This window comes from Heteronotia binoei, chromosome 2 (assembly GCF_032191835.1).
Source record: "Heteronotia binoei isolate CCM8104 ecotype False Entrance Well chromosome 2, APGP_CSIRO_Hbin_v1, whole genome shotgun sequence".
NCBI classification, from domain to species: domain Eukaryota; kingdom Metazoa; phylum Chordata; class Lepidosauria; order Squamata; family Gekkonidae; genus Heteronotia; species Heteronotia binoei.
In genome coordinates, this window is record NC_083224.1 from 7,575,908 (window position 1) to 7,598,694 (window position 22,787).

General features: G+C 52.1%; 1 protein-coding gene across 1 annotated transcript in view; it reads right to left on the bottom strand.

The window, feature by feature from the left end:
- Window positions 1–22,260, bottom strand: part of CCM2L (CCM2 like scaffold protein) — a 45,111-nt gene extending 22,851 nt beyond the window's left edge. Inside the window, exons 1-5 of the mRNA XM_060233180.1 lie at window positions 22,095–22,260; window positions 13,153–13,320; window positions 10,042–10,125; window positions 8,133–8,316; window positions 923–1,449 (exon numbers count right to left, since the gene is read on the bottom strand). Coding sequence (XP_060089163.1) covers window positions 923–1,449; window positions 8,133–8,316; window positions 10,042–10,125; window positions 13,153–13,320; window positions 22,095–22,124 — 993 coding nt within the window. The 5' untranslated portion in view covers window positions 22,125–22,260. The remainder of the gene's footprint in view (window positions 1–922; window positions 1,450–8,132; window positions 8,317–10,041; window positions 10,126–13,152; window positions 13,321–22,094) is intronic.
- Between the last annotated feature and the right edge of the window lie 527 nt (window positions 22,261–22,787).

Sequence of the window (22,787 nt, forward strand, 5' to 3'; positions counted from 1 at the left end):
TTCTCTTATGTTCTTATGTGACACAGAGTGTTGGACTGGAGGGGCCACTGGCCTGATCCAACAGGGCTTCTCTTATGTTCTTATGTGACACACAGCATTGGACTGGAGGGGCCATTGGCCTGATCCAGCAGGGCTTCTCTTATGTTCTTATGTGACACAGAGTGTTGGACTGGAGGGGCCACTGGCCTGATCCAACAGATCTTCTCTTATGTTCTTATGTGACACACAGCATTGGACTGGAGGGGCCATTGGCCTGATCCAACATAACTTCTCTTATGTTCTTATGTGACACAGAGTGTTGGACTGGAGGGGCCATTGGCCTGATCCAACAGGGCTTCTCTTATGTTCTTATGTGACACAGAGTGTTGGACTGGAGGGGCCATTGGTCTGATCCAACATGGCTTCTCTTATGTTCTTATGTGACACAGAGTGTTGGACTGGAGGGGCCATTGGCCTTATCCAACAGGTCTTCTCTTATGTTATTATGTGACACAGAGTGTTGGACTGGAGGGGCCATTGGCCTGATCCAACAGGGCTTCTCTTATGTTCTTATGTGACACAGAGTGTTGGGCTGGATGGGCCATTGGTCTGATCCAACATGGCTTCTCTTATGTTCTTATGTGACACAGAGTGTTGGACTGGAGGGGCCACTGGCCTGATCCAACATGGCCTCTCTTATGTTCTTACGTGACACAGAGTGTTGGACTGGAGGGGCCACTGGCCTGATCCAACATGGCTTCTCTTATGTTCTTATGTGACACAGAGTGTTGGACTGGATGGGCCTTTGGCCTGATCCAACATGGCCTCTCTTATGTTCTTATGAGCTCCTGCTACAAAAAAAAGCACTTATTCAGACACCTCTAAGCTGGGACTCTCCTGTCTTTGTGGTGTTTGTGTGTGTGGGGGGGGGCGTGCCACTTACTCTGTTAGTCACAGCCAGGATGACGAGGTTGCAGTAGGCTTCCGGGCTGGGCCGCTTGGGCTCGGCCAGCGGGTTGTCCCCCGTGTTCCTCCTCTCCCAGCTGCCGCAGGTCTTGCCGCGTTCCCAACTCCCGCTGAAGGCCTGCCGGTGCTCCCAGCCGCCTCCGGGCTGCCCCGCTCGCCTGCACTCCCAGCTGCCCCCGGCTTTTCCAGCAGGGCGGCGCTCCCAGCTCCCGCTGTAGGTCTGCCGGCGCTCCCAGCTCCCGAAGGGCCGGCCCCCGCCCGCCTGCCTCTTCTCCCAGCTCCCGCTGGCCTGCTTTCTCTCCAGGCTTCCTCCCCCGCTGGGCCTCCCCTCCTGCCCGCCCCGGGACATCTTCCAGTCCAGGCTGCAGATGGTGTGCCGCCGCTCGGTGGTGGCCCCCAGCTGCCTGGCTTCCATCGGTCGCTTTTCGGAGGGCGCCCCAGGGAACTTCTCCTGAAGGCTTCCGGGATAAGAGTCCCCCGCGGGGACAGGATCGACGCCCAGGCCTGGAAATAGGGGAGAAAGACCGATGGTTGGTTGGTCATCTCTACGAACCGGAGGGCAGCAAGGGTGAAAGTCTGCCCTGCCCGAGAAAGGGTGGGAAGGAGATGTCGAAATAACTGGAAGATCACACCCGCAAAATTGTGTTGGTTTCTTAAGGTGTCACTGGACTTGATTCTAGCTACAAACCAACACAGAAGTACAAGAATAGAAGAAGAAGATATTGGATTTATATCCTGTCCTCTACTCCGAAGAGTCCCAGAGCGGCTCACAATCTCCTTTCCCTTCCTCCCCCACAACAGACACCCTGTGAGGTAGATGAAGATACTGGATTTATATCCCGCCCTCCGCTCCTAAGAGTCTCAGAGGGGCTCACAATCTCCTTTCCCTTCCTCCCCCACAACAGACACCCTGTGAGGTAGATGAAGATATTGGATTTATATCCCGCCCCCCACTCGAAAGAGTCTAAGAGCGGCTCACAATCTCGTTTCCCTTCCTCCCCCACAACAGACACCCTGTGAGGTAGATGAAGATACTGGATTTATATCCCGCCCTCCGCTCCGAAGAGTCTCAGAGCGGCTCACAATCTCCTTTCCCTTCCTCCCCCACAACAGACACCCTGTGAGGTAGATGAAGATATTGGATTTATATCCCGCCCTCCACTCCGAAGAGTCTCAGAGCGGCTCATAATCTCGTTTCCCTTCCTCCCCCACAACAGACACCCTGTGAGGTAGATGAAGATACTGGATTTATATCCCGCCCTCCGCTCCGAAGAGTCTCAGAGCGGCTCACAATCTCCTTTCCCTTCCTCCCCCACAATAGACACCCTGTGAGGTAGATGAAGATATTGGATTTATATCCCGCACTCCACTCCGAAGAGTCTCAGAGCGGCTCACAATCTCCTTTCCCTTCCTCCCCCACAACAGACACCCTGTGAGGCAGATGAAGATACTGGATTTAGATCCAGCCCTAAACTCCAAAGAATCTCGGAGCGGCTCACAATCTCCTTTCCCTTCCTCCCCCACAACAGACACCCTGTGAGGTAGATGAAGATATTGGATTTATATCCCGCCCTCCACTCCAAAGAGTCTCAGAGCGGCTCACAATCTCGTTTCCCTTCCTCCCCCACAACAGACACCCTGTGAGGTAGATGAAGATACTGGATTTATATCCCGCCCTCCGCTCCGAAGAGTCTCAGAGCGGCTCACAATCTCCTTTCCCTTCCTCCCCCACAACAGACACCCTGTGAGGTAGATGAAGATATTGGATTTATATCCCGCCCTCCACTCCGAAGAGTCTCAGAGCGGCTCACAATCTCCTTTCCCTTCCTCCCCCACAACAGACACCCTGTGAGGCAGATGAAGATACTGGATTTAGATCCAGCCCTCCACTCCAAAGAGTCTCAGAGCGGCTCACAATCTCGTTTCCCTTCCTCCCCCACAACAGACACCCTGTGAGGTAGATGAAGATACTGGATTTATATCCCGCCCTCTGCTCTGAAGAGTCTCAGAGCGGCTCACAATCTCCTTTCCCTTCCTCCCCCACAACAGACACCCTGTGAGGTAGATGAAGATATTGGATTTATATCCCGCCCTCCACTCCGAAGAGTCTCAGAGCGGCTCACAATCTCCTTTCCCTTCCTCCCCCACAACAGACACCCTGTGAGGTAGATGAAGATATTGGATTTATATCCCGCCCTCCACTCCAAAGAGTCTCAGAGCGGCTCACAATCTCGTTTCCCTTCCTCCCCCACAACAGACACCCTGTGAGGTAGATGAAGATACTGGATTTATATCCCGCCCTCCGCTCCGAAGAGTCTCAGAGCGGCTCACAATCTCCTTTCCCTTCCTCCCCCACAACAGACACCCTGTGAGGTAGATGAAGATATTGGATTTATATCCCGCCCTCCACTCCAAAGAGTCTCAGAGCGGCTCACAATCTCCTTTCCCTTCCTCCCCCACAACAGACACCCTGTGAGGTAGATGAAGATACTGGATTTATATCCCGCCCTCCGCTCCGAAGAGTCTCAGAGCGGCTCACAATCTCCTTTCCCTTCCTCCCCCACAACAGACACCCTGTGAGGTAGATGAAGATATTGGATTTATATCCCGCCCTCCACTCCGAAGAGTCTCAGAGCGGCTCACAATCTCCTTTCCCTTCCCCCCCCCGCACAACAGACACCCTGTGAGGTAGATGAAGATATTGGATTTATATACCGCCCTCCACTCCGAAGAGTCTCAGAGCGGCTCACAATCTCCTTTCCCTTCCTCCCCCACAACAGACACCCTGTGAGGTAGATGAAGATATATATCCCGCCCTCCACTCCATGTATCTCAGAGTGGCTCACAATCTCCTTTATCTTCCTCCCCCACAACAGACACCCTGTGAGGTGGGTGGGGCTGGAGAGGGCTCTCACAGCAGCTGCCCTTTCAAGGACAAACTCTGCAAGAACTATGACTGACCCAAGGCCATTCCAGCAGCTGCATGGGGAGGAGTAGGGAACCAAACCCGGTTCTCCTCACTTAACCACTACACCAAACTGATTTATATCCTGCCTTCCATTCTGAATCTCAGAGTGGCTCACAATCTCCTTTATCTTCCTCCCCCACAACAGACACCCTGACAGGTAGGTGGGGCTGGAGAGGGCTCTCACAGCAGCTGCCCTTTCAAGGACAACCTCTGCCAGAGCTCTGGCTGACCCAAGGCCATTCCAGAAGGTGCAAGTGGAGGAGTGGGGAATCAAACCCGGTTCTCCCAGATAAGAGTCTGTGCACTTAACCACTACACCAAACTGGCTCCCAATGAAGAAGAAGACGACAGATTTATTCCCCATCCTTCTCTCTGAATCAGAGTTTCAGAGCGGCTTACACTCTCCTTTACCTTCCTCTTCCACAACAGACACCCTGTGAGGTGGGTGAGGCTGAGAGGACTCTCACAGCAGCTGCCCTTTCAAGGACAACTCTTGCAAGAGCTATGGCTGACCCAAGGCCATTCCAGCAGCTGCAAGGGGAGGATTAGGGAATCAAACCCGATTCTCCTCACTTAACCACTACACAAAACTGATTTATATCTGGGAGAACCGGGTTTGATTTCCCACTCCTCCGCTTGCAGCGGCTGGGATGGCCTTGGGTCAGCCATAGCTCTCACAGAGTACTTCTTGAAAGGGCAGCTTCTGGGAGAGCTCTCTCAGCCCCACCCACCTCACAGGGTGTCTGTTGTGGGGAAAGAAGATAAAGGAGATTGTAAGCCACTCTGAGTCTCTGATTCAGAGAGAAGGATGGGGTATAAATCTGCAGTCTAGTTCTTCTTCTGCGAGTGCTCTCTCAGCCCCACCCACCTCACACGGTGTCCATTGGGGAAGAAGATAAAAGAGATTGTAAGCTGCTCTGAATCTCTGATTCAAAGAGAAGGTTGGGGTATAAATCTGCAATTCTTCTTGCATCTGCTGCGATGGCCTTGGGTCAGTCATAGCTCTCGCAGAGCTATCCTTGAAAGAGCAGCTTCTGTCAGAGCTCTCCCAGCCCCACCCACCTCACAGGGTGTCTGTTGTGGGGGTGGAAGATAAAGGAGATTGTGAACCACTCTGAGACTTTAATTCAGGGAGAAGGGCGGGGTATAAACCTGCAGTCTTCTTCTTCTTCTTCTCTCCCCACATCAGAAACCCTGTGAAGCAGGTGGGGCTGAAAGAACTGCTCTTGAGAGAACAGCTCTGAGAGAGTTGTAACTGACCCAAGGTCACCTAGCTTGTCTGCATATGGAGAAGCAGGGAATCAAACCCAGTTCTCCAGCTTACAGTCTGACGCTCTGAACCACTGCACCAAACTGGCTTGGGGTGGGCCATTGGCCTGATCCAACAGGGCTTCTCTTATGTTCTTATGTGACAGAGTGTTGGACTGGATGGGCCTTTGGCCTGATCCAACATGGCTTCTCTTCTGTTCTTACATGACACAGAGTGTTGGACCGGATGGGCCACTGGCCTGATCCAACAGGGCTTCTCTTCTGTTCTTACGTGACACAGAGTGTTGGACTGGATGGGCCAGTTTGGTGTAGTGGTTAAGTGAGCGGTCTCTTATCTGGGAGAACCGGGTTTGATTCCCCACTCCTCCACTTGCACCTGCTGGAATGGCCTTGGGTCAGCCATAGCCCTGGCAGAGGTTGTCCTTGAAAGGGCAGCTGCTGTGAGAGCCCTCTCCAGCCCCACCCACCTCACAGGGTGTCTGTTGTGGGGGAGGAAGGTAAAGGAGATTGTAGGCCGCTCTGAGACTCTGTCCTTGAAAGGGCAGCTGCTGTGAGAGCCCTCTCCAGCCCCACCCACCTCACAGGGTGTCTGTTGTGGGGGAGAGAGATAAAGGAGATTGTGAGCCGCTCTGAGACTCTTCGGAGTGGAGGGCGGGATATAAATCCAATATCTTCATCTACCTCACAGGGTGTCTGTTGTGGGGGAGGAAGGTAAAGGAGATTGTGAGCCGCTCCGAGACTCTTCGGAGTGGAGGGCGGGATATAAATCCAATATCTTCTTCTTCTTCTTCTTCATTGGCCTGATCCAACAGGGCTTCTCTTATGTCCTTATGTGACACAGAGTGTTGGACTGGATGGGCCACTGGCCTGATCCAACAGGGCTTCTCTTATGTTCTTATGTGACACAGAGTGCTGGACTGGATGGGCCACTGGCCTGATCCAACAGGGCTTCTCTTATGTCCTTATGTGACACAGAGTGCTGGACTGGATGGGCCACTGGCCTGATCCAACGTGGCTTCTCTTATGTTCTTATGTGACACAGAGTGTTGGACTGGATGGGCCATTGGCCTGATCCAACGTGGCTTCTCTTATGTCCTTATGTGACACAGAGTGCTGGACTGGATGGGCCACTGGCCTGATCCAACGTGGCTTCTCTTATGTTCTTATGTGACACAGAGTGTTGGACTGGATGGGCCACTGGCCTGATCCAACATGGCCTCTCTTATGTCCTTATGTGACACAGAGTGCTGGACTGGATGGGCCATTGGCCTGATCCAACGTGGCTTCTCTTATGTTCTTATGTGACACAGAGTGTTGGACTGGATGGGCCACTGGCCTGATCCAACATGGCCTCTCTTATGTCCTTATGTGACACAGAGTGCTGGACTGGATGGGCCATTGGCCTGATCCAACGTGGCTTCTCTTATGTTCTTATGTGACACAGAGTGTTGGACTGGATGGGCCACTGGCCTGATCCAACATGGCTTCTCTTATGTCCTTATGTGACACAGAGTGTTGGACTGGATGGGCCACTGGCCTGATCCAACATGGCTTCTCTTATGTTCTTATGTGACACAGAGTGTTGGACTGGATGGGCCACTGGCCTGATCCAACATGGCTTCTCTTATGTCCTTATGTGACACAGAGTGTTGGACTGGAGGGGCCACTGGCCTGATCCAACAGGGCTTCTCTTATGTGACACAGAGTGTTGGACTGGATGGGCCATTGGCCTGATCCAACAGGGCTTCTCTTATGTTCTTATGTGACACAGAGTGTTGGACTGGATGGGCCATTGGCCTGATCCAACAGGGCTTCTCTTATGTTCTTATGTGACACAGAGTGTTGGACTGGAGGGGCCACTGGCCTGATCCAACAGGGCTTCTCTTATGTTCTTATGTGACACAGAGTGTTGGACTGGAGGGGCCACTGGCCTGATCCAACAGGGCTTCTTTGATGTTCTTATGTGACACAGAGTGTTGGACTGGATGGGCCATTGGCCTGATCCAACAGGGCTTCTCTTATGTTCTTATGTGACACAGAGTGTTGGACTGGAGGGGCCACTGGCCTGATCCAACAGGGCTTCTCTTATGTTCTTATGTGACACAGAGTGTTGGACTGGATGGGCCATTGGCCTGATCCAACAGGGCTTCTCTTATGTTCTTATGTGACACAGAGTGTTGGGCTGGATGGGCCATTGGCCTGATCCAACAGGGCTTCTCTTATGTTCTTATGTGACACAGAGTGTTGGACTGGAGGGGCCCCTGGCCTGATCCAACAGGGCTTCTCTTATGTTCTTATGTGACACAGAGTGTTGGACTGGAGGGGCCACTGGCCTGATCTAACATGGCTTCTCTTATGTTCTTATGACTGGATGGGCCATTGGCCTGATCCAACAGGGCTTCTCTTATGTTCTTATGTGACACAGAGTGTTGGACTGGAGGGGCCACTGGCCTGATCCAACAGGGCTTCTTTGATGTTCTTATGTGACACAGAGTGTTGGACTGGAGGGGCCACTGGCCTGATCTAACATGGCTTCTCTTATGTTCTTATGACTGGATGGGCCATTGGCCTGATCCAACAGGGCTTCTCTTCTGCTCTTATGTGACTCAGAGTGTTGGACTGGAGGGTCCATTGGCCTGATCCAACAGGGCTTCTCTCATGTTCTTATGGGACACAGAGTGTTGGACTGGAGGGGCCATTGGCCTGATCCAACAGGGCTTCTCTTATGTTCTTATGTGACACAGAGTGTTGGACTGGAGGGGCCACTGGCCTGATCCAACAGGGCTTCTCTTATGTTCTTATGTGACACAGAGTGTTGGACTGGAGGGGCCACTGGCCTGATCCAACGTGGCTTCTCTTATGTTCTTATATTCTCCCCCTCCCCAGCAATCCAGGAATCTCCCAAGCTGGATTTGGCAGCCCTAGCTGCCTTGATTGTATCAACCCACACCTGTTTTGAGCACCAAGAGGTGCAGTGCATCGTCCCGCAGGTAGGAGGCAGCAGCGATCTCATGGGTGGGGATTCTCAGGATGAGCTCCTCGTTGTCCCGCCAGGTGAGCAGCAGGCAACGGGCCGAAAGGCTCAGGATACTGTCCTGCTCGGGGGTCGTCTTCAGCGGAAGCTCCTTTAGTTGCTGCAGGAGAGGCAGAGGAAAGGAGGAAGACCTGGAATCAGATCTCTAGTCCCAGCCGTATGGCCATCTCCTCCCCTCCTGCACATGAACTCATGAAGCTGCTTCAGTAATCAGGGCTTTGGTCCACCAATGTCAGTCTTGTCCGCTCAGACTGGCATTAGCTCTCCAGAGTCTCAGGCAGAGACTGGTCCTTCACATCACGTTGTTGGCCCTCCAGAAGAACTGGTTGGCCACTGTGTGAGACATGAGGCTGGACTAGATGGACTCTCCCTGGTCTGATCCAGCAGGGCTCTTCTGTTGTTCTTATGAAGGCCTCAGCCTCTCTGCCCTGTTGTTGGCCCTCCAGAGGAACTGGCTGGCCCCTGTGTGAGACAGGAGGCTGGACTAGGTGGCCCTTCACTGGTCTGACCCAGCAGGGTTCTTCTGAGGTTCTTATGAAGGCCTTGGCCTCTCTGCCCTGTTGTTGGCCCTCCAGAGGAACTGGCTGGCCACTGTGTGAGACAGGAGGCTGGACTAGATGGACCCTCACTGGTCTGATCCAGCAGGACTCTCTTGATGTTCTTATGGATACCTCGGCCTCTCTGCCCTGTTGTTGGCCCTCCAGAGGAACTGGCTGGCCACTGCATGAGACAGGATGCAAAACTCGATGGACCCTCACTGGTCTGATCCAGCAGGGCTCTTCTTATGAAGGCCTTGGCCTCCCTTTCCTGTTGTTGGCCCTCCAGAGAAACTGGCTGTCCACTGACTGAGACAGGATGCTGGACTAGAGGGACCCTCCCTGGTCTGATCCAGCAGGGCTCTTCTGAAGTTCTTATCAGCCAAGGCCTCGACCAGAGGAACTGGTTGGTCACTGTGTGAAACAGGATGCTCGACTGGATGAACTATTGGCTTGATCCAGCAGGTCTCTTCTGATGTTCTTACATTGCGACCCTACTCTACAGTATATACGTGGGAGGGAAGGCTGCATGGCATAGCCTCACCTTGTGAGATCTCGGAAGCTCACAGGGTCGATATTTAGATGGGAGACCACCAAGGACAACTCTGCAGAGGAAGGCACCAGTGGTCCACCTCTCCTTCTCACTTGCTTTGAAAGCCCCTTTCATGTCAGCAGTTGCTTGGACAAGTGATACGAAACAGACCATATCAGCAATTGCTCAAGATCAGACCAGGCTGTAGAAACACCCGGCCAGCAATTACTCATCTATACCAACTGGAAAGTCCCAAATCTTGCTAAAATGCTATGTCTGCAATTAACTATTTTTCTCTCTCAGCATATATTAACCATGCATGATGTAGGGGGGAAATGTCCATATAAGGGTAGGATGAGATCACAACGTCGGTCACAAGATTAAGATTGGGAGCCCTCCGCCGGGACTGATTGGCCAGAGGGACAGTTAGGGGCTGTGGCGTCGGGAGCCTTAAATTGAGCTGTGCTGTGACACAGACTTCAGAGACCACACCTATCTTGGGTGTTGTTCTCTCCATGCTGGCAAACAGGTATTCCAAATAAACCTGCTTGTTGCTGACCATCCTTGTTCGGAGTTTTCTTGGTAAGACGGAACCTGCCCGTAATATTTATAACCCCTAATGCTGTGTACAACCCTCTTTGTGGTGCATTTTGTTCCAATCACATTGATTTGATTTGATTTATATCCTGCCCTCCCCGCCGGAGCATGAGTGTAACTGAACAACACCAAACTTCACTGAAAGGTGTTGTGTTATTACCCGGGCAGTATCCAGAAGCTGCAAGAGCTCATCGCGGCTGGAGGGGTTCAAGGAAGTCGTCACCCAGGTCAGGTGGCCTAAAAACTGGAGAGAAAGAGAAAGCAGAAGGGATCGCTGCTGAGAGAGGATGAGGACGGCAGAGAGGTGGGTGGGAATCTCTAGAGCCAGATTTTGCACGGTGTGGCCTCATTTGGAGTACTATAATTAGAGTTGCCAATCCCCAGGTGGGGGCAGGGGATCCCCTGGTTTGGAGGCCCTCCCCCCGCTTCAGGGTCGCCAGAAAGCGGGGGGAGGGGAGGGAAATGTCTGCTGGGAACTCTATGATTCCCTATGGAGATTTATTTCCATAGAAAATCATAGAGAATTGATCCGCGGGGCTCTGGGGGGGCTGTTTTTTGGGGTAGAGGCACAAAATTTTCCATATAGCATCTAGTGCCTCTCCCCAAAATACCCCCAAGTTTCAAAAATATTGAACCAGGGGGTCCAATTCTATGAGCCCCCCAAAAAGGTACCCCTATCCTTCATTATTTCCTATGAAAGAAAGGAATTGAAAAGGTGTGCCGTCCCTTTAAATGTGATGGCCAGAACTCCCTTTGGAGTTCAATGATGCTTGTCACAGCCTTGATCTTGGCTTCACCCCTAATGTCTCCTGGCGCCACCCCCAAAGTCTCCTGGCTCCACCCCCAACGTCCCCAGATATTTCTTGAATTGAACTTGGCAACCCTAACTATAATGGATGTTATAATCTCTTGAGAAACCATGCCCTCTTTTTAAACTAACAAAGCCAGAATGTTACTTAGATTTACGGCACTTCGCGCCTACAACCGCAGTCTGCTTTTTATCACCCTCCAGTGTTTTTTCAGCCCTGCTTTGTCCTAACACTTAACAAACACGGATCCCTATTTTGTGATTCTTTTAATCTGCTAAAAACAGTCCCATGATTCTACACTGCCCACTTATATTAAGAATCGCTGCTTCCATTCCCATGTTGTCTGATGAAGTCTGCTTAAGAGCATGCGAAAGCTGACATTCTGAATAAAACTTAGTTGGTCTTAAAGGTACACTTGTCTACTGCTTTGTGTACAATTCTGGTCACCACACCTCAAAAAAGACATTATAGCATCGGGAAAAGTGCAGAAAAGGGCAACTCGGATCATAAAAGGGTTGGAACACTTTCCCTATGAAGAAAGGTTGAAACGCTTGGGACTCTTTAGCTTGGAGAAACGTCACCTGCGGGGTGACATGAGAGAGGTTTACAAGATTATGCATGGGATGGAGAAGGTAGAGAAAGAAGTACTTTTCTCCCTTTCTCACAATACGAGATCTCGTGGACATTCAATGAAATTGCTGAGCAGTTGGGCTGGAACTGATAAAATGAAGCATTTCTTCACCCAAAGAGTGAATTCACTGCCACAGGAGGTGGTGACGGCTGCAAGCATAGCCAGCTTCAAGACGGAATTGGATAAACATCTGGAGCAGAGGTCCTTCAGTGGCTATTAGCCACAGCATATTGCTGGAACTCTCTGTCTGGGGCAGTGACGCTCTGTATTCTTGGTGCTTGGTGGGGGGGGGGGGGGGGACACAGTGGGAGGGCTTCTAGTGTCTTGGCCCCACTGGTGGACCTCCTGATGGTGCCTGGGTTTTTTGGCCACTGTGTGACACAGAGCGTTGAACCAGATGGGCCATTGGCCTGATCCAACATGACCTCTCTGCCCTGTTGTTGGTCCTCTGGAGGAACTGGCTGGCCACTGTGTGAGGCAGGAGGCTGGACTAGATGGACCCTCACTGGTCTGATCCAGCAGGGCTCTTCTGATGTTCTTATGAAGGCCTCAGCCTCTCTGCCCTGTTGTTGGCCCTCCAGAGGAACTGGCTGGCCGTTATGTAAGACAGGATGCTGGACTAGATAAGCCACTGGTCTGATCCAGATGGGCATTTTTTATGTTGTTATGAAGGCCTCAGCCTCTCTGCCCTGTTGTTGGCCCTCCAGAGGAACTGCCTGGCCCCTGTGTGAGACAGGATGCTGGACTCGATGGACCCTCACTGGTTTGATCCAGCAGGGCTCTTCTGATGTTCTTAGGAAGGCCTCAGCCTCTCTGCCCTGTTGTTGGCCCTCCAGAGGAACTGGTTGGCCTCTGTGTGAGATAGGAGGCTGGACAAGGTGGACCCTCCCTGGTCTGATCCAGCAGGGCTCTTCTGACGTTCTTATGAAGGCCTCAGCCTCTCTGCCCTATTGTTGGCCCTCCAGAGGAACTGGTTGGCCACTGTGTGAGGCAGGAGGCTGGACTAGATGGACCCTCACTGGTCTGACCCAGCAGGACTCTTCTGACGTTCTTATGAAGGCCTTGGCCTCTCTGCCCTGTTGTTGGCCCTCCAGAGGAACTGGTTGGCCACTGTGTGAGGCAGGAGGCTGGATTAGATGGACCCTCACTGGTCTGATCCAGCAGGGCTCTTCTGATGTTCTTAGGAAGGCCTCGGCCTCTCTGCCCTATCGTTGGCCTTCCAGAGGAACTGGCTGGCCCCTGTGTGAGACAGGAGGCTGGACTAGATGGACCCTCCCTGGTCTGACCCAGCAGGGCTCTTCTGATGTTCTTATGAAGGCCTCAGCTTCTATGCCCTGCTGCTGGCCCTCCAGAGGAACTGGTTGGCCCCAGTGTGAGACAGGATGGGACTTGATGGGCCCTCACTGGTGTGATCCAGCAGGGCTCTTCTGAGGTTCTTATGAAGGCCTCAGCCTCTCTGCCCTGTTGTTGGCCCTCCAGAGGAACTGGTTGGCCACTGTGTGAGGCAGGAGGCTGGACTAGATGGACCCTCAGTGGTCTGATCCAGCAGGGCTCTTCTGAGGTTCTTATGAAGGCCTCGGCCTCTCTGCCCTGTTGTTGGCCCTCCAGAGGAACTGGTTGGCCCCTGTGTGAGACAGGATGGGACTTGATGGGCCCTCACTGGTGTGATCCAGCAGGGCTCTTCTTATGCTCTTTTGTTCTTACCCAGTCATGCAAACGGCAAGAGCTGAGTTCATTTAAGAGGTGGAATTTCAACTTTCCCGCCCAGTCTCTCGGCTGTTCAATGCTGGGTCCCGGAAACGTTCACTCTCCGTCCCTTTGCCCACCTTACCTTCACTTCTTTTTCCACGTAGTCGTGTAGCAGGATGTGGGGGTCAATGAGATAGTCCGGGGGATACAGCGGGACAGAGTGCAGAGGGCGCCGGCAGACGACGTTCTTGAGGGCCTGTTTTCGAGCCGCCTTGGGGAAAACCAGCCTCTTGATGGGAGACACAAACCCCTAAATAGAAAGAAGAAACAAGAGAGGGGGAGGGGTTAGTTTAGAAAAGAGACAACTAGGGGGGGCATGATAGAGGTTTCCACAGCTTTTTAAACAGGAAAAGCCCTTCAGGAACTCATTTGCATATTAAGCCACACACCCTGATGGCACCATTGTTTCCCACAGGGCTTTTTTGGTAGAAAAAGCCAGGCAGGAACTCATTTGCCTATTAGGCCATGCCCCCTGACAGCATCTTGCTTCACACAGTGTATTTTAAAGAAAAAGCCCTGCAGGAACTCATTTGCATATCAGGCCGCACCCCCTGACCTCACCATTGTTTCACACCGGGCTTTCTTGTAGGAAAAGCCCAGCAGGAACTCATTTTCCTATTACGCCACACCCCCTGACATCAGCTTGTTTCACACAGTGTATTTTTAAGAAAAAGCCCTGCAGGAACTCATTTGCATATTAAGCCACACACCCTGATGGCACCATTGTTTCCCACAGGGCTTTTTTGGTAGAAAAAGCCAGGCAGGAACTCATTTGCCTATTAGGCCATGCCCCCTGACAGCATCTTGCTTCACACAGTGTATTTTAAAGAAAAAGCCCTGCAGGAACTCATTTGCATATCAGGCCGCACCCCCTGACCTCACCATTGTTTCACACCGGGCTTTTTTGCAGGAAAAGCCCAGCAGGAACTCATTTTCCTATTACGCCACACCCCCTGACATCAGCTTGTTTCACACAGTGTATTTTTAAGAAAAAGCCCTGCAGGAACTCATTTGCATATCAGGCCGCACCCCCTGATGTCACCATTGTTTCACACAGGGCTTTTTTTTTTTTTTGAAAAAGCCCGGCAGGAAGTCATTTGCCTATTAGGCCACACTCCCTGACATCACACAGTGTATTTTTAAGAAAAAGCCCTGCAGGAACTTATTTGCATATCAGGCCACACCCCCTGGCATCACCATTGTTCCACACAGGGCTTTTTTTGTAGAAAAACCCCAGCAGGAACTCATTTGCATATTAGCCACACCTCCTGATGGCACCATTGTTTCGCACAGGGCTTTCTCTACAAAAAAGCCCACAGGAACTAGTTTGCATATTAGGCCACACCCCCTGACATCTCCATTGTTTTGCAAAGGGCTTTTTTGTCGAAAAAACCCTGTAGGAACTCGTGTGCACTCGTGACATCACCATTGTCGCACGCACGGCTTCTCGTGTGCACTCGTGACATCACCATTGTCGCACACAAGTCCAGCAGGAACTCATTTGCATATTAAGCCACACACCCCTAGCGCCAAGCCCGCCAGAACTGCGTTCCTGCTCAGAGAAAGCCCTGGAGGTTTCTAAAATTGTGCACGGGGCGGAGAGAGCCGACAAAGCAACCTTTCTCTCTCTCTCTCTCTCCCAAAATACCTAGGCCTGGAGGGCATCCCGTGAAGCCGATGATAAACAGTAGATGGAGGATGGAGAAAAAGAAATACTTCTTTGTACAGGCAGCGATTAAAATGTGGGATTTGCAGCCAGAGGAAGTAGTGATGGCCACAGGCACAGATGGTCTTAAAAGGGGATTCGACAGAATTGTGGAGGAGAGGTCTGTCCGTGGCTGCTAGCCATGGCGACTGAAGGGAACCTCCATATTCAGGAGCAGTCAACCTCTGAAGCCCAGAGCCAAGAGGCAACATCAGAGAAAGGCCTTGACTTCTAGACTGTGTTGTTGGTCATCCAGAGGAACTGGTTGACCACTGTGTGAGACAGGGTGCTGGACTAGATGGACCCTCCCTGGTCTGATCCAGCAGGGCTCTTCTGAGGTTCTTATGAAGGCCTCGGCCTCTCTGCCCTGTTGTTGGCCCTCCAGAGGAACTGGTTGGCCCCTGTGTGAGACAAAATGCTGGACTAGATGGACCCTCCCTGGTCTGATCCAGCAGGGCTCTTCTGATGTTCTTATGAAGGCCTCAGCCTCTCTGCCCTCTTGTTGGCCCTCCAGAGGAACTGGTTGGCCCCTGTGTGAGACAAAATGCTGGACTAGATGGACCCTCCCTGGTCTGATCCAGCAGGGCTCTTCTGATGTTCTTATGAAGGCCTCAGCCTCTCTGCCCTGTTGTTGGCCCTCCAGAGGAACTGGTTGGCTCCTGTGTGAGACAGGATGCTGGACTGGATGGACCCTCACTGGCCTGATCCAGCAGGGCTCTTCTGATGTTCTTATGAAGGCCTCAGCCTCTCTGCCCTGTTGTTGGCCCTCCAGAGGAACTGGTTGTCCCCTGTGTGAGACAGGAGGCTGGACTAGATGGACCCTCCCTGGTCTGATCCAGCAGGGCTCTTCTGATGTTCTTATGAAGGCCTCAGCCTCTCTGCCCTGTTGTTGGCCCTCCAGAGGAACTGGTTGTCCCCTGTGTGAGACAGGAGGCTGGACTAGATGGACCCTCCCTGGTCTGATCCAGCAGGGCTCTTCTGAGGTTCTTATGAAGGCCTCAGCCTCTCTGCCCTGTTGTTGGCCCTCCAGAGGAACTGGTTGTCCCCTGTGTGAGACAGGAGGCTGGACTAGATGGACCCTCCCTGGTCTGATCCAGCAGGGCTCTTCTGAGGTTCTTATGAAGGCCTCAACCTCTCTGCCCTGTTGTTGGCCCTCTAGAGGAACTGTTTGGCTGCTGTGTGAGACGGGATACTGGGCTAGATGGACCTTCACTGGTCTGATCCGGCAGGGCTCTGCTGGTGCCGGAGCCTCCATTCATCCAACAGCAGAGAAGAGCTGTAGGAGATGGGTGCTTGTTGGTGAAAATATTGACAGATGCCCAGACCCTCAAAAATGCCTCCCTGTAGACTCTTCTGCATGCAGATGGCTGCACAGATGCTCTGCCCCAAAAGCTGCATTTCTTGTGTCAAGTAAATTTTCAAAATCACAATGAGAAGGCGGGCGGGAAGGGTCGCATCAGCGCTTCGTTCTCATGTCCCTTCCTTACACACCCAGGGAAATGCTGTTTGCCACTTTGGGGTCAGACAGCAGTTCTTCTCCAGGTCAGTTTGGCAGGGGATTTTGGAGCTGGTGGGGTTTTTTTGCATCTTCTGTGCATGGAGCAGGGGTCACTGGGGATGTATCATCAAGTCTTTGAAGGGCTGTCCTATAGAGGATGGTGTGGAATTGTTTTCTGTGGCCCCAGAAGGTAGGACCAGAACCAATGGGTTGAAATTAAATCAAAAGAGTTTCCGGCTCAACATTAGGAAGTACTTCCTGACCATTAGAGCGGTTCCTCAGTGGAACAGGCTTCCTCCTTGGGAGGTGGTGGGCTCTTCTTCCTTGGAGGTTTTCAAACAGAGGCTAGATGGCCATCTGACAGCAATGAAGATTCTGTGCGTTTAGGGGGAGGTGTTGGTGAATTTCCTGCATTGTGCAGCGGGTTGGACTAGATGACCCTGGAGGTCTCTTCCAGCTCTATGATCTCCAGGCCTCAAATTCAGCAGGAGCTCACAGGAGCACAGCTCCTGAATCTTTCTGAGGGTTCCCCCTCCTCCTCCCCACCTGCCTTGTCCATGGAATAAGAGGTGCAGCTGCATAACAATCCCTGGATTAGGAGAACGGGCAGCCTGCCAGACACAAGGGGCTTTGCCACACCCCCAGCAGCCCTCATTAACCCCTGGAGAAGCCTTCACGACCCTTTCTCCACTTCTTAGGTGATTTTGAGCGGAGGGGTGGCTTGGTGGCCTTTTGACTGTGGGGGGAGGGAAGCCAAGGAGAGCCCCAGGTGAGCGAGGCCTGCTTGGGTTGGCTGGATCTCTAGCCAGACCAAGCAGGCCTCACTCGCCCGGGGCTTTCCTTTCTAGCGTTGGGTTGCTTTTGGCTGGTGGGGGGGCAGCATATGCTAATGAGTTATGCTAACGAGCTCCACCACCTATTTTTCTACAAAAGGACACCTGATGATCTCCAACTGGCTGGTCCTTTTACTAAGAGTCGCCTCCTATTCTTCTCGTTGGGCCTTGACGAGGAAACCCTTCAGGCTGATGCTACTCCTTGTGAGTTAGCAGCAGAGAGCTCAGTCTTGTGGATTTCGGCCACCAGCATATCTTGGGCTGGCGCTGCTAGGCGACAGCTTGGCTTGCCAATCCCCAGGTTTCCAGCGGGGGTCCTCCCACTTTCCCAGGCTCCTTCCCGCCCCCGGTCAGCTGGGAGGGAAATGTCTGCTGGGCGCTTCATTCTTCCCTATGGAGATCGATCCTCATAGGGTATAATGGAGAATTGATCTGGGGCTATCTGGGGCTCTGGAGGGGCTGCCTTTTGAGGTAGGTGCGCCAGATTTTCAGCATAGCATCTGATGCGTCTCCCCAAAATGCTCTCCAAGTTTCACAAAGATTGGACCAGGGGGTCCAATGCTATGAGCCCCAAAAGAAGGTGCCCCTATCCTTCGTTATTTCGAATGTGGGAAAGGCATTTTAAAAGGTGTGCGGTTCCTTTAAGTGTGAGGGCCAGAACTCCCTTTGGAGTTCAGTTGTGCTTGTCACAACTTTGCTTATGGCTCCACCCCCAATGTCTCCTGGCTCCACCCCCAATGTCTCCCGGCTCCACCCCCAAAGTCCCCAGATATTTCTTGAATTGGACTTGGCAACCCTAGTGACAGAAAGCCAAGGTAATGGAACACGCAACCAGCCCGGGCTGACAGATGGGACTCGTCAGGGGCAGCTGGCTGGGGAGTTGGTCCCAAGAGGGTTTGGATGGTGGCGGCAGATCAGTTACAGGGCTGGGAAAGGCCACCCGAGCCCATCTGGTGGAGGGAGGGGCTGGATCTCTCAAAAGCCAACTCTCAAGCGATTAGCGCGTCCAAGCTGTCAAAAGGAATGGCAGTGTGGGGTGGCCAACCTCCAGGTGGGGCCTGGAGCTCTCTGGGAATTACAATTGAACTTCAGGCTACAGAGATCAGCTCCCCTGGAGAAAAGGGCTGCTTTGGAAGGCGGACTTTAGAGCATTACAGACCTCTGAGACCCCCTCGGAAGGCTAAATGGGGATAGAAAGAACCAGGGCTTTGGGGGTATAAAAGCCCAGCAGGAACTCATTTGCATATTAGGCCCCACTCCCCGATGCCACCGTTGTTTGGTGGGTGGTAAAGTGCGCGGACTCTTATCTGGGAAAACTGGGTTTGATTCCCCACTCCTCCACTTGCAGCTGCTGGAATGGCCTTGGGTCAGCCATAGCTCTCGCAGGAGTTGTCCTTGAAAGGACAGCTGCTGCAAGAGCCCTCTCAGCCCCACCCACCTCACAGTGTGTCTGTTGTGCGGGAGGAAGATAAAGGAGATTGTAAACTGCTTCTGAGTCTCTGATTCAGGGAGAATGGCAGGGTATAAATCTGCAATTGTTTCACATAGGGCTTTTCTGAAGAAAAAAGCTCAGCAGGAATTCATTTGTATATTAGGCCACACCCCCTGACACCAAGCCAGCTCGAATTGTGTTCCTGCTCAAAAAAAGGCCCCGGAAATAAGTGGAAACCTTGCTCAGATCTCATCAGTGATCATTCACTATGACAGATGTTTGAGAGCTGCAACAGGAAGGAAGGAAGGAAGGAAGGAAGGAAGGAAGGAAGGAAGGAAGGAAGGAAGGAAGGAAGGAAGGAAGGAAGGAAGGAAGGAAGGAAGGAAGGAAGGAAGGAAGGAAGGAGGGAGGGAGGGACGGAGGGAGGGAAGGAAGGAAGGAAGGAAGGAAGGAAGGAAGGAAGGAAGGAAGGAAGGAGGGAGGGAGGGAGGGAGGGAAGGAAGGAAGGAAGGAAGGAAGGAAGGAAGGAAGGAAGGAAGGAAGGAAGGAAGGAAGGAAGGAAGGAAGGAAGGAAGGAAGGAAGGAAGGAAGGAAGGAAGGAGGGAAGGAAGGAGGGAAGGAGGGAAGGAAGGAAGGAAGGAAGGAAGGAAGGAAGGAAGGAAGGAAGGAAGGAAGGAAGGAAGGAAGGAAGGAAGGAAGGAAGGAAGGAAGGAAGGAGCCAGAACTTCCTTTGCCAGTTCCCTGGATCCCGTGGGAGAAATACAAAGAAAGCACTTTTAATACCAACAAGTGCTAACGTTTTAAGCATGTTTTAAGGGTTTTTTAAAAAATCTTTAAGTGTGTTTGTCTGTGTCCTTTATAAAGTTTATACCCCTGCTCCCTAATCTTAAATAGGTACACACATGGCCCAGTCCGACATGGCTCAGCCCAACCAGGTCTCATTTATATCAGATCTGGCCCTCATAACAAATGAGTTCAACACCCCTGTTCTGGGGTTGCTGATCCCCCCAGTGAATCTTGCCAAAGATTTTGGCTGCTGCAGTCCATTTTCGGTAGTGCCTCGAAGCATTCTCGCCATGTCTTGATGGTTAAACATTCAGCTAGAAAGGAAGCGATTGTGAAACGGGGACAACGGAGTACTAGCCCATCCACCTCTCGTGCATAGCTGAGTCTGGATGTTCATGCTTAATGGCATTCGGAAAGGATTTGGGAGGAATTGGATTTTCATATCTACTATTGGACGTTAATGGACTTTATTTGAGGGTTGTCGTTTCCCACTTCAACGTTCCTTCTCTTGTAGTTATACGAGGCTTTATTTACCATTATCTGTGGCTTGATTTCCAATATTTATATGAGGCTTTATTTACTATTATATGTGAGAGCCAGTTTGGCTTTTCCGGGACTCTTATCCAGGAGAACTGAGTTTGAGTCCTCACTCCTCCACTTGCACCTGCTGGAATAGCCTTGGGTCAGCCATAGCTCTGGCAGAGGTTGTCCTTGAAAGGGCATCTTCTGTCAGAGCTCTCGCAGCCCCACCCACTTCACAGGGTGTCTGTTGTGGGGGAGGAAAGGAAAGAAGATTGTGAGCCGCTCTGAGATTCAGAGTGGACGGCGGGATATAAATCCAATATCATCTTCTTCTTCTATGTTTGTTATTTGTATGATTTAAAAGTTATTCTATGATTTTAAAAGTCATGAATTCCCTGAGGTGGAACTCTCAGAGGGAGGAGGAGGAACTCTCAGGAGGAGGAGATGGAACTCTCAGAAGGAGGAGGAGGAACTCTCAGGAGGAGATGGAACTCTCAGGAGGAGGAGGTGGAACCCTCAGAAGGAGGAGGAAGAACCCCCAGAAGGAGGAGGAGGAACTCTCAGGGGGAGGAGATGGAACTCTCAGAATGAGGAGGAGGAACTCTCAGAAGAAGGAGGTGGAACTTGGAAGGAGGAGATGGAACTCAGAAGGAGGAGGTGAAACTCTCAGAAGGAGGAGAAGGAACTCTAGAAGAAGGAGGAACTCTCAGAAGGAGAAGATGAAACCCTCAGGAGGAGGAACTCTCACAAGAAGGAGGTGGAACTCTCACAAGAAGGAGGTGGAACTCTCAGAAGGAGATGGAACTCTCAGAAGGAGGAGGTGGAACCCTCAGAAGGAGGAGGAACTCTCAGAAGGAGGAGGAGCTGGAACTCTCAGAAGGAGGAAGAGGAACTCTCAGAAGAAGGAGGAACTCTCAGAAGGAGGAGGTGGAACTCGGAAGGAGGTGGAACTCTCAGAAGGAGGAGTAGGAACTCTCAGAAAGGTTCAGGAGCTGCGTTCCTGTGAGCTCCCACTGAATCCAAGGCCTGTGAATTCTCATTTCCTTTAGTTTCTAATTTGAGGCTGGTTTATACAGAACCGGGCGGTTTTCCTACTTCTATCTCTTCTGTGATCTCTCTTTGGTTGCTTAATGTCCAGGTGGGGCCTTGAGATCTCTCAGAATTACGACTGAGCTCTAGACTGCAGAGAACAGTTCTCCTGGAAAGAAAAACCAGCAGCTTTGGAGGGTGGACTCTATGACAGCACTGGGATCCCTCCCTTTCTCAAATCCCGCCCTTCACCTGCAGTTGGCAACCTTTTAAAGCGGGCCTTTGCCTGGGAGAAAGCAACCTGGGTTTGGTGTAGGTGGAGCGTTTGCCAATTTGCTTCAACAAGGTCAAGGATCGGTCTTGTAGAGTAGCAATACACAGATGAAGCATTTCCAGTTTGGTGTAGAGCCAGTTCAGTGTAGTGGTTAAGTGTGTGGACTCTTATTTGGGAGAACCGGGTTTGATTCCCCTCTCCTCCCCTTGCAGCTACTGGAATGGCCTTGGGTCAGCCAGAGCTCTCTTATCTGGGAGAACCGGGTTTGATTCCCCACTCCTCCACTTGCACCTGCTGGAATGGCCTTGGGCCAGCCACAGCTCTCACAGAGTTGTCCTTGAAAGGACAACTTCTGTCAGAGCTCTCTCAGCCCCACCCACCTCACAGGGTGTCTGTTGTGGGGGGAGAAGACATAGGAGATCGTGAGCCGCTCTGAGTCTCTGATTCAGAGAGAAGGGCGGGGTATAAATCTGCAATTCTTCTCCTTCTCCTGCTACTAAGTCGAGAACATAAGAACATGAGAGAAGCCATGTTGGATCAGGCCAATGGCCCATCTAGTCCAACACTCTGTCACACAGTGGCCAAAAAACCCAAGCACCATCAGGAGGTCCACCAGTGGGGCCAGGACCCTAGAAGCCCTCCCACTGTGCCCCCCCCAAGCACCAAGAGTACAGAGCATCTCTGCCCCAGACACAGAGTTCCATCAATACACTGTAGCTAAGAGCCACTGATGGACCTCTGCTCCATATGCTTATCCAATCCCCTCTTGAAGCTGGCTATGCTTGCAACCAGCACCACCTCCTGTGAGAGTGAATTCCACGTGTTAATCACCAAAAGTTTTTTTGGGGGGGAGGGGGAGCACGCAGCCTACACCCCCAGAAAAGCCGCCCCCCTGCAGGCCTTTAGAGAACCCAACCCACGGTCCCTCCCGTCGTACGGACGTACCTTTTTCGCTTTCTTCGCTTCATATTCCATGTCCCGTCTCCGCTCTGCTCGATGTCGTCAGGAAGACGGCTTTTCCTCTGCACGGTCCTTCCTTTGTTTTCTCATCCTGTGTTGGAAACTCCACCAGCCACTGGCTGGGCCCTGATGTCAACCTGCCAAGTTCCTGCCCTGCTGGGGACTGATAAGCAAATGGAGTCCCCATGTAGGGTTGCCACTTCCCAGGTGGGGGCAGGGGATTCCCAGTTTGGAGACCCTCCTCCCACTTCAGGGTCATCAGAAAGCGGGGAGGGGAGGGAAATGTCTGCTGGGCACTCCATCATCCCCTACGGAGACCCATTCCCATAGGGTATCGTGGAAAATTGATCCGTGGGTTTCTGGGGCTCTGGTGCGCTGTTGATTTGAGGTAGATGCACCAGATTTTCAGCACGGCATCCGGTGACTCTCCTCGAAACAGGTGCCAAGTTTCGAAAAGTTTGGACCAGGGGGTTCAGTTCGGTGAGCCCCCAAAGAAGGTGCCCCGGTCCTTCCTTATCCCAAATGGAGGGAAGGCATTTTAAAAGGTGTGCCGTCCCTTTCAACGTGATGGCCAGAACTCCCTTGAAGTTCAATTATGCTTGTCACACCCTTGCTCCTGGCTCCAGCCCCCAAAGTCTCCTGGCTCCACCCCCAAAGTCTCCTGGCTCCAACCCAAAG